The sequence below is a fragment of the Chiloscyllium plagiosum genome, unplaced genomic scaffold (assembly GCF_037043375.1).
Source record: "Chiloscyllium plagiosum isolate Xiang-an unplaced genomic scaffold, Cpla_swu_hap1 HiC_scaffold_36, whole genome shotgun sequence".
Classification (NCBI taxonomy): domain Eukaryota; kingdom Metazoa; phylum Chordata; class Chondrichthyes; order Orectolobiformes; family Hemiscylliidae; genus Chiloscyllium; species Chiloscyllium plagiosum.
In genome coordinates this window covers 43367534-43379768 of record NW_028270174.1, presented here as the reverse complement: position 1 = coordinate 43379768, position 12235 = coordinate 43367534, and the positions used below count along the sequence as shown (strand labels likewise).

The window sequence follows — 12235 nt, the reverse complement described above, 5'->3', positions numbered from 1 at the left end:
ACCTAGCTTTAAATATAGGGGTCATGGAGACCATTGCTGTTTGTTTGGAATCACCATATTATGTACCCTATTGTTTCATTTTAATAATCATAACCACCACATTTGATCTCTTAATTGCTTATGCCTTGTCCAACCTGTCTTCATAATTTAACTCTTGTAGCCAGATATAATTCTGGTGAATCCTAACGTATGGTGTTGAGAATGTAGTACAGTGTCTTATTGTTTCTTGTGGTTCTGAGAATCCTAACAACCTCTACTTGGATATTCCTTATTCAACTAGTTCGATCTGTGCTTTTGTATTTGTTAAGTTTGAAGAATAATCAAATTGGTCCAGCTTGTTTGTAACCTCTAATTATGTTCTTCCCACAATGGAAAATGTAACTTTTTGTTTTGCTTAAATTATTATTGTCTTTATTGTCGTGGTTACAATTGCTTTTGTGGTTTTTATTGACAGTTTACTAACTTTTGTTCTTCTTTTTACACATTTTTGACAGTCCTCCTTTGCCACACAACAAAGCAGATGTGTTTGACCTAAGCAGAGACCAACATCTGAACCTTGCATATATTACGTCGGTACCTCACAGTGGCATAGAACAAGTTCGAATTCACTGGCTTTTAGAACTAATCACAATTCAGTGAGTTGCATGATCGTTTTTTTGTACAGAAAAGTAAGAAATGTTTTGAATGTTTAAATGATCTTTCTTCATCTCTATTCATGTATCTACTATTATATGTAGTATTCTTTCTCATGTTGAGTGATTAGATTTGTTGTCAGATTTTAATCTGTTATGTATTTTAAGAATATATCATTGACTTGATATTAACAGTGGCAGCGGTGATGGGACCTACTGATTTTAATATGGATTTCAATGTTTGTTTATTATAATTTTTAAGATTTCATGACACTAGTTCAAATGTAATGATGGAGACATTTGAAACATTGCATTTGTATTAATGTATTTAATGGCAGAACTATAGAAGAAAGAAGGCAAAGACCAGGTGCAAATTAAACAAGATGAACTTAGGCAGGGTACTTGTGTATATTTGACACTGAGATACATAGATTCTTGATCAGTGAGAATCAAGGATGATGGGGAAAATCTGAAAAGTGGACATGAGGAATATCAGATCAGCCGTGATCCTATTGGATGCTCAAGAGGTTGAATGATTTGCTCCCTATTTCTACTGATCTTATGAACTACAATGTGCAAGTAAAAGTGAAGAAAGAGCTCCTGCTTTCAGAACAATGGAAAAATAATAACCTGCTGCCACCATAGAGAAGGTATGGTTCGAGTGGTTCTGGAAGAGAGCAGGAGCAGTGTGATTATGTTTGTTTTAATTTCCTAACTAAGTCATACATAGGGGTGAACAAAGTTGCAGATTAATCTGCAACCTGTAGTGTACTTACCCAGTTAGGTTCTTTTTTTTTCTTCAGGTTCCTACACACTTGATGCAACTGCAGACGCCAACTTCTGTGAATAACTGAAATTTTATTAAGCACCATACAGTACAAGCTTTCTGGAGAAACCCTTCACACTCCTTGCAATGCTTGTGAAGCTATGTCAAGGGATCTCTCTCTCTGAAAAAAGTAACAGACTTTCCTTAATACAGAATGTTTACACCACAGTCAGTAATGCCCACAAGACAACTATCAGTCACTCACTTGCCCCACCCCACCCCACCCCCCCACAGTCACATGCCATTCAAGACACAATGCAGTGACCACATTGTTTCCAGAAACAATATAGTGTAAATCATCCCTTAATGGTTAAATCTATCGTGAATTTTTTTTAAACTACAGGGAGTAGTCAAAATTCCAACTGCAGTGTATTTATTGATTTTGAATATGATGATGATGCAATTCTTTTACTCTGAATAACTCTGAAATGGCCATGCAAATGGCTCTGAATGACAAGGGATGGGAATGTAAATTCCTTACAATCTACCTGTAAGTCAGAGGTATCCCACCTTCGCCTCAGGACATCCAATTTCTTGGAGGTCAGCAGAGCAAATTAACCCTTTAATATCACAACCCTTCTTCTGTTTTATAAAGCATAATCCATTTGTATCAATCCTCATAGGCAGTTAAGTTTCAGCAACACCCATTTCTCTGTGTCACCTTTGCAGAAGAAAGCTGAAAATAAAATTAAGAGGCAGAGGACTGGAGAATGTTGTTCATGGATTGCAAAGCTGACCAGTGTTGAATATGAGACTTTGGGCCTTCTGCGATCTTGGAAATGGTGAATTACAGTTAATTTCAGATTAAGAAAACTAATTGCTCAGATTTACAGTTCCTAAAAGGCAAAGTCATTTTGACTTAAATCAGCAATTAATGAAAAATGATTGTGAATATTTCAGTACTTATAGAGTCTTTGACTGAATCACTTCTCTAATGCCACCACACAACAAACACATGCTCCGTAGAAGATTCCTCCAAATAGGTAATTCTCACTGAGGTTGCAAAGGCATTTGTGTCCCTGGCTTCAGGGAGCTATAGACCAGCGAGCCTGATGTCGGTGGTGGGCAAGTTGTTGGAGGGAATCCTGAAGGTCAGGATGTACATGTATTTGGAAGGTAAGGACTGATTAGGGATCGTCAGCATTGCTTTGTGCATGGGAAATCATGTCTCACAAACTTGATTGAGTTTTTTGAAGAAGTAACAAAGAAGATTGATGAGGGCAGAGCGGTAGGTGTGATCTAAATGGACTTCAGTAAAGTGTTCGACAAGGTTCCCCATGGCAGACTGGTTAGCAAGATTAGATATCACTGAATACAGGGAAACTAGCCATTTGGATACCGAACTGGCTCAAAGGTAGAAGACAGAGAGTGGTGGTGGAGCATTGTTTTTCAGAATGGAGGCCTGTGACCGGTGGAGTGCCACAAGGATCGGTGCTGGGCCCTCTACTTTTTGTCATTTATATAAATGATTTGGATGTGAGCATAAGTGGTACAGTCAATAAGTTTGCAGATGACACCAAAATTGGAGGTGTACTGGACAGCGAAGAGGGTTACCTCAGATTACAACAGGATCTTGATCAGATGGGCCAATGGGCTGAGAAGTGGCAGATGGAGTTTAATTCAGATAAATGCGAGGTGCTGCATTTTGGGAAAGCAAATCTTACTAGGACTTGCACACTTTAATGGTAGGGTCCTGGGGAGTGTTGCTGAACTAAGAAACCATGGAGTGCAGGTTCATAGCTCCTTGAAAGTGGAGTTGCAGGTAGATAGAATAGTGAAGAAGGCGTTTGGTATGCTTTCTTTTATTGGTCAGAGTGTTGAGTACAGGTGTTGGGAGGTCATGTTGCGGCTGTACAGGACATTGGTTAGGCCACTGTTGGAATATTGCGTGCAATTCTGTTCTCCTTCCTATCGGAGAGATGTTGTGAAACTTGAAAGGGTTCAGAAAAGATTTACAAGGATGTTGCCAGGGTTGGAGGATTTGAGCTATAGGGAGAGGTTGAACAGGCTGGGGCTGTTTTCCCTGGAGTTCGGAGGCTAAGGGGTGACCTTATAGAGGTTTGCAAAATTGAGGGGCATGGATAGGATGAATAGACAAAGTCTTTTTTCCCTGGGGTCGGGGAGTCCAGAACTAGAGGGCATTGGTTTAGGGTGAGAGGAGAAAGATATAAAAGAGACCTAAGGAGCAACTTTTTCATGCAGAGGGTGGTACGTGTATGGAATAAGCTGCCAGAGGAAGTGATGGAGGCTGGTACAATTGCAACATTTAAGAGGCATTTGGTAGGGTTTGGAGGGGTATGGGCCGGGCGCTGGCAGGTGGGACTAGATTGGATTGGGATATCTGGTTCGCATGGGTGGGTTGGACCGAAGGGTCTGTTTCCATGCTGTACATCTCTTATAACTCTATGACCTGCCTACTGATCGTAACCCTTAATTCCTTTACTATTCAAAAATCTATCTTTGCCTTACAAAATTCAACAAAGTAGGCTGAAGTGCTTCACTGGGCAGGGAATTTCACAGATTCACAACCCTTTGGGAGAAGAAGTTCCTTCTCAGCGTCGTCCTAAATCTGCTCCCCCCTTATTTTGAGGCTTTGTCCCCAGTTCTAGTTCACCTTCCAGTAGAAACAACCTCCCCGCTTCTATTTTATCTATTCCCTTCATAATTTTATATGTTTCTATAAGATACCACCCCATTTTTCTAAATTAATGAGGCTTTCAAGAAGTAAGGTGACATGCATCTAAAATGGATATTGTCATCAGTTCAGATTGAGCCAAGCTTATTAAACCATTCATTAAATAAGGATCAGTCTGAGCTGAAGTTAACATTGTTATAAAGACACTGAAACTTAAATCTGTATTTTCTGGTTGATTTGCACCTTTCTGGATTTCACATACCAACTCATCTGTAAGTTAGTTAATTTTAAAAACAGTGAAAGTAGGCCAGATTCTGATGTTACCCTGCAAGGTATGCATGGAACATTTTCACATATGTACTATTGTGCAGTGGTTAGCAGACAGATAAGATATGAGCTTGCACAGTATTGTATTTGAGCTTCTGCAAACCACTCAGTCACCAAGAGGTAGGAATGATGTCTCACTGACCCAAGAAAAGGATGATACCGAAAGAGAAGATGAAGGTGTTTGTTCACAGCAAAGCCTCTTCATATTGACTCAGTTTTTCCTGGTGGAAACATATTGCCTCCTCTCTTGTTGACCTTGTCATTCCTTGCATAGAGGCCAACAGTAGTTTTTAGCAAGACTGCAGCTCCAGTACTCAGAGGTCATCAGCCTTTAAAAATTTATAACTGGGATCTGAGCAGTCTAGTATTATCTCTGTCAATCAGCTGGTGTCTGTTTTAACTGCCATCTATAGTTTTATATTTAAACAGGGTGCCCTGGAACAGCTGGTGTTCTGAAGCTGTTTTTGACCATTTTGGCAAGGCAAACCATGAAAGGACTTGTACAATTAATGGTAGGGCCCTGGAGATTGTTGCTGAACAAAGACACCTAGGGGTGCAGATACATAGTTCTTTGAAAGTAAAGTCACAGATAGACAGGGTGGTGAAGAAGGCATTTGACATGCTTGCCATCATTGGTCACAGCATTGAGTATAGAAGTTGGATGCCATGTTGCAGCGTACAGGACATGGGTGAGACTACGTTTAGAATAGTGTTTAATTCTAGTCTTCCTGCTATAATATTATGAGATTGCCTGTGTGTACTGTCTCTTTGACAGAGAGCATACTGCTCTGAACTGACAGCTTACAGGCACATCTAGTATATGACTAGATGGCAGTCCCAGAGTGTACTGGAAAATTGTAAATGTGTAACATTTGGCTGTGAAATTAATACCTGAGTTTTGGTTGCTGTTTTGATGACAATTCGAATTTAACCCATCTGTTTAAATTCTGCCCCAGGATACTAAAAAGCAATTGAGTTTGATTTTTTTTGCCAATAGATGTTTTGGGTGGCACGGTGGCTCAGTGGTTAACACTGCTGCCTCACAGTGCCAGGGGCCCAGGTTCGATTCCACCCTTGGTCAACTGTCTGTGTGGAGTTTGCACATTCTCCCAATGTTTGCATGGATTTCTTTCCGGGTGCTCTGGTTTCCTCCCACAATCCAAAGATGTGCCGGCTCGGTGAATTGGCCATACTAAATTTCTGTAGTGTAGGTTATTAGTCAGGGGTAAATATAGGGTAGGGATGGGTTACTTTTGGGGCAGCACGGTGGCTCAGTAGTTAGCACTGTGGACTCACAGTGCTAGAGACTCAGGGTCAATTCCTGCCTTGGGCAACTGTCTATATGGAGTTTGCATATTCTCCCCTTGTCTGCATGGGTTTCCTTCGGTTGCTCCGGTTTCCTCCCACAGTCCAAAGATGTGCTGGTTAGCTGAATTGGCCTGCTACATTGCCAGTAGTGTTAGGTGGATTAGTCAGGGATAAATGTAGGGGTGGGTTGCTCTTCGGAGGGTTGGTGTGGACTTGTTGGGGTGAAGGGCCTGTTTCTACACTGTAGAGAATCTAATTTAATCTCAACATCTAACCAATAAGACGGTCCAATGTTGGGGGGTATACGAATGTGGACATTTTGAAAATTGGTCAGAGAGCAACTGTCATAGATGGAGAAACTCCTGCAGCACGAATTGCCGATCTTAACATATTGCTCTCAAAAAGGTTAGAGAACATGCTCTCTATCAAAGGTACTTTTTCATGTGAAACATACCTGTGAAAGAAGACAATTCAGAGAGATCAGCAGACAGAAGACTACAGCGGTTGTGTGGTTTTGAAATTAAGTGTCTTATTGGAACAGCATATTATAGAACAGTACAGACCCTTTGGCCCTTGATGTTGTGCCAGCCTTTTATCTACTCTAAGATCAGACAAACCTACAGACCCTTTATTGTATTAACTTCCATATTTTTGTAGAGTTGGAGGCAGATAGTAGGCAGTTAAGAGAAAGGGGGACTTAAAGTTGTGAATAGCTGTTTACTGTTGACTTTTACAGTTAAAAATAATTTTTTTGATTTTTTTTTAAATAATGGAATTTAGGAGTTCTCTGTCACTCATATTTAACAGATTACAAGGTGCACTTTCTGGGTCTTTAATTAGCAGAGGGGTCATAACAGGATTGGGTGCTTGGGTCTGAGATTTGGATAGATTTGAACAGACTTGGGATACAAAAGATCCCAGCAGATTTAAACAATTGACAATTAGTGTCTAGCTCTTTAAATAAAACTTAATTGAGAAAATTAGTTTAATTTCAGTTACTCCTGGCTGGTTAAATTAAAAGTAAGAGAAATAGCGCGCTCCCTCTCTCTCTGTCCCTCTCTCTCTGTCCCTCTCTCTCTGTCCCTCTCTCTCTGTCCCTCTCTCTCTGTCCCTCTCTCTCTGTCCCTCTCTCTCTGTCCCTCTCTCTCTGTCCCTCTCTCTCTGTCCGTCTCTCTCTGTCCGTCTCTCTGTCTCTGTCCCTTTTCTCTGTCCCTCGTGTGTGCGTCTGTCTCTGTCTGTCTATGTGTCTCGCGCTCTCTCTCTCTCGATGGCAGTCGCTCTACCCTCAACATCAGATCATCTCATTAGTTTGATGTCAGCAAAAACAATAAATTCAAACTCTATTGGGTTTTAGTATTCTGGGACATAATTTAAGTTGAGTGAATTCGAATTGTTGTAAAAACAGCAATCAACTCCGGTATCCATTTCGCAGCCAAATGTTACATATTTTCAATTTTCTAGTACACGCTGGGACTGCTAATTAGTCATATGACAGGTGTTTGTCCACTTTCAGTTCAAAACAGCGTTTACTGTACGTCTTAAAGGTACAGTACATGCCTTTAACTTCATAACAAGTGAGAAAAACCTAAATTGCAATTGAGGCAAATGGAGTTAGAAGATAAAGAAAGGGAAACCAGGATGAAAAAAGGAAAGGGAGAGAAAACTTGAACTTCTTCAGAACAAGAACAAAAATCAAAGAAAATTACAACACGAGAACAGGCCCTTCGGCACTCCAAGCACGTGCTGATTCAGATCTTCTATCTAAACCTGTTGCCTATTTTCTAAGGATCTGTATCCATAAGACATAGGAGTGGAAGTAAGGCCATTTGGCCCATCAAGTCCACTCTGCCATTTAATCATGGCTGATGGGCATTCCAATGCCATTTACCCGCACTCTCCCCATGTCTCTTAATTCCTTGCGAGATTAAGAATGTATTGTTAATGCCTTGAAGACATTTAACGTCCCGGCCTCCACTGCGCTCCGTGGCAATGAATTTACAGGCCCACCACTCTCTGGCTGAAGAAATGTCTCCTCATTTCTGTTCAAAATTGACCCCCTCTATTTCTAAGGCTGTTCCCACGAGTCCTTGTATCCCCACCTGACGGAAACAATTTCCCAGCATCCACCATTTCTAAGCCATGCATTATCTTCTAAGTTGCTATTAGATCTCCTCTCAACCTTCTGAATTCTAACGAATACAATCTCAGTATCCTCAGCCGTTCATCGTATGTTAGGCCTCTGCTCCTGTATGTTATCTCTCTGCTCCCTGCCCATTTATGTATCTGTCTAGATACATCTTAAATGATGCTGTCATGGCATACCACTTCCACTGGCAACATTTTCTAGACACCCACCACCCTCTGCAAAAAGAACTTTCCATGCATATCTCCCTTAATTTTCCCCCTCTTATCTTGAACTTGTGACCCCTAGTAATTGAATCTCCCACTATGGGGGAAAAAGCTTTTTGTTATCCACCCTGTCCATACCTCTCATGATTTTGTAGACCTCAACCAGGTCCCCCTCAACCTAACATCTTTCTAATGAAAATAATCCTAATCTACTCAACTTCTCTTCAAAGGCTAGTGCCTTCCATACCAGGTAAGCATCCACATCCTTTTGGTAATGTGACCAGAACAGGAGGCAGTATTCCAAATGTGGCCGAGCCAAAATCCTATACAACTCTTGCCAACTCTTTTACTCAATATCCTGTCCAATGAAGGAAGACATAACGTATGCCTTCTTGACCACTCCATCGACCTGCATTGCCACCTTCAGAGTACAATTGACCTGAACACCCAGATCTCTCTGTACATGAATTTTCCTAGGGCTTTTCCATTTACCATGTAGTTCGCTCTTGAATTGGATTTTCCAAAATGCATCACCTCGCATTTGCCCATATTGAACTCCCATCTGCCATTTCTGTGCCCAGCTCTCCAATCTATCTATATTCTTCTGTATTCTCTGACAGTCCCCTTCACTATCTGCTACTCTACTAATCTTGGTGTCATCTTCAAATTTGCTAATCAGACCACCTATAATTTCCTTCACATCATTTATGTGTCTCACAAACAAGTGGTCCAACACAGATTCCTGTGGAACACCATTGGTCACAGTTCCCCATTTTGAGAAACTCATTTCCACTACTACTACTGTCTCCTGCTGCCCAGCCAGTTTTCTATCTATCTAGTTAGTATACACTGGACCCCATACAACTTCACCTTCTTCATTAGCCTACCATGGGGAACCTTATCAAACGCCTTACTGAAGTCCATGTGTATGACATTAATAGTCCTTCCCTCATCAATCAACTTTGTCACTTCCTCGAAGAATTCTATTAGTTGGTAAGATATGATCTTCCCTACACAAAACCACGTCACCTGTCAGTGATAAGCCCATTTTCTTCCAAATGTAAATAGAGGCTACCCCTCAGTATCTTCTCCAACAGCTTCCCTAACACTGACGTCAGGCTCACTGGTCTATACTTAGCTGGATTATCCCTGCTACCCTCCTTAAACAAGGGGACAACGTTAGCAATTTGCCAGTCCTCTGGGACCTCACCCGTATACAAGGATGCTGCAAAGATATCTGTTAAGGCCCCAGATATTTCCTCTCTCACTTTACTCAGTAATCTGGGATAGATCCCATCCAAAACTGTGGACTTGTTCACCTTAATGTTTTGTAGAATACCCAACACTTCCTGCCTCCTTGTGCCAACTTGACCTAGTGTAATCAAGCATCTATTCCTAACCTCAACATTAGTGGTGCCCCTCTCCTCACTGAATACTGATGCATAGTACCCAGTAAGAATCTCACCCATTTTCTTTGACTCCACGCATAACTTTGCTCATTTGTCCTTCAGTGGGCCAACCCTTTCTCTAGTTACCCTCTCGTTCCTTGTAAGTGAATAAAAGGCTTTGGGATTTTCCTTAATCCTGTTTGCTAAAGATATTTCATGACCCCTTTCAGTCCTCTTAATTCCTCATTTCAGATTGGTCCGACTTTCCCAATATTCTTCCAAATCTTTGTGTTTTCAGTCGTCTAGACCTTTATGTATGCTTCCTTTTTCCTCTTAGCTAGTATCACAATTTCACCTGTCATCCATGGTTCCCTAATCTTGCCATTTCTGTCCCTCATTTTCACAGGGACATATCTGTCCTGCTCTCCAATCAACCTCTCTTTTAAAAGCCTCCCACATATTAAATCTGGGTTTACCTTCAAACAACTGCTCCCAATCCACATTCCCCAGCTCCTACTGAATTTGGCTGTAGTTGGCTTCCCCCAATTTAGCACTCTTCCTTTAGGACCACTCTCGTATTTGTCCATGAGTATTATAAAACTTATAGAATTGCGATCACCATTCCCAAAGTAATGTCCTACTGAAACTCCAATCCACCTGGCTGGGCTCATTCCCCAATACCGGGTCCAGTTGGGCCCCTTCCCAAGTTGGGCTATTTACATTCTGCTCTGGAAAACCCTCCTGGTTGCACCTTACAAATTCTACTCCATTCAGCCCTCTAACACTATGTGAAACCCAGTCAATGTTGGGAAAATTAAAACCTCCCATCACCACCACCCTGTTAGTCCTTCATCTTTCCACAATCTGTTTACGTGTTTGGACTTCTATGTCATGCTGTCTGTTGGGAGGCCTGTAATACAGCCCCAACATTGTTATTACACCCTTCCTATTTCTGAGCTCTGCCTATATTGCCTAATTGCTCGAGTCCCCCATAGTGCCTTCCTTCAGCATAGTTGTGATCTCGTATCTAATCAGTAATGCAACTCCTCCCCTACTTTGACCTCTTTCTCTATCCCGCCTGAAGCTTCTATATCCTGGGATATTGGATATTTAGTTGCTAATAATGCCCTTCCCTCAACCAAGTCTCAGTAATAGCATTAATATCATACTCCCAGGTACTAATCCAAGCCCTCAGTTCATCTGCTTTACCTGCTACGCTTCTCGCATTAAAACAAATGCACCCCAGACCACCTGTCCCTTTGAGTTCATCATCTGCTCCCTGCCTTCTCTTCTCCTTCGTCATTCTGACTTAACTAAAGCCTGTAAGGAGCTAGATAATTACTGCCTCCTCATTTGGTTCCCATCCCCCTGCCACATTAGTTTAAACCCTTCCAACAGTGTAAGCAAAAGCAACCCCTAGGACATTGTTTCCAGGATGTTGGTTTGCTCACTGAACTGGAAGGTTCGTTTTCAGACCTTTCATCACCATATTAGGTAATAACATCAGTGAGCCTCCAGATGAAGCAATGGTGGTATGGCTTGTTTTTTATTTGTGTTTAGGTTTCCTTGGATTGGTGATATCATTTCCTGTGGTGACATCATTTTCTGCGGTGACATCATTTCCTGCTCTTTTTTTCAGGGGGTGGTAAAAGGGATCCAAGTCGATGTGTTTGTTGATAGAGTTCCCATTGAAATGCCATGCTTCGAGGAATTCTCGTGTGTCCCTCTATTTGGCTTGTCCTAGGATGTATATGTTGCCCCAGTCGAAGTGGTGTCCTCCTTCATCTATATGTAAGGATACTAGCGAGAGTTGGTCATGTCTTTTTGTGGCTAGTTGATGTTCATGTGTCCTGGTGGCTAGTTTTCTGCCTGTTTATCCAATTTAGTGTTTGTTACTGTTCTTGTAAGGTATTTTTGTAAATGACATTAGTTTTACTTGTTGTAACAAGAATTTGTTGTAACACACAAAATCAGTGCTTGTCATTGAAGAAAGGCATTATGGGAAAAGATATGGTAAGAGAGGTTAAGCCAATGGGATTAGTGGAAGTAGTAAAGGAAACCCCAAGAAACATTGAGATGCAGGAGAGTGCACAGCCTAGGGAGGGGCTAGGTATTGAGTTAGTGCCCAATGTTCTATGGGTAAAGTTTATTCAGAACAGGGGGAGAAGGGAAAGCATTACAATTGAGAGATATGGGAGCTCATCAGTAAGAGAGAGAAATATTTGCACTCTTTGACATGTTAACTGAGAGAGTGGTAATTTGTGGATGAGATGGAACGACTTTAATGTTCCCCTTTGTAAGATCAGGTTGGAGTGCCAACTCAGGACTGCGGAAGTCTCAGTGGGGGTAATTGACAAAGTTGAAAATGTGTTGCTGGAAAAGTGCAGCAGGTCAGGCAGCATCCAGGGAACAGGAGAATCGACGTTTCGGGCATAAGCCCTTCTTCAGGAATTGACAAAGTGTCAGTTTCAGGAATACAGTTTGTTCTTAAGAACAATTGAGCACAATCCAAGGTGGGAGTGACGTGCCTTGTTGTGGAGAAGTCAAAGGAAAACTAGGGAACCGAGGAGTTAAAAGACAAATACCCCGGAATTTTTCCAGACTCTGTAGTAACAAGATCCTGGGGCGGCACGGTGGCACAGTGGTTAGCACTGCTGCCTCACAGCGCCAGAGACCCGGGTTCAATTCCCGACTCAGGCGACTGACTGTGTGGAGTTTGCACATTCTCCCTGTGTCTGCATGGGTTTCCTCCGGGTGCTCCGGTTTCCTC

At 41.7% G+C, this 12235-nt stretch overlaps 1 protein-coding gene across 3 annotated transcripts in view; it reads left to right on the top strand.

Moving 5' to 3' along the window:
* The window catches only part of idua (alpha-L-iduronidase), a 268795-nt gene that overhangs the window by 4799 nt on the left and 251761 nt on the right, over positions 1–12235 (top strand). For all 3 annotated transcript variants that reach the window (XM_087980124.1, XM_087980123.1, XM_087980125.1), the window contains exon 2: positions 495–635. In XM_087980124.1, the coding sequence (XP_087836250.1) occupies positions 495–635 (141 nt within the window). The remainder of the gene's footprint in view (positions 1–494; positions 636–12235) is intronic.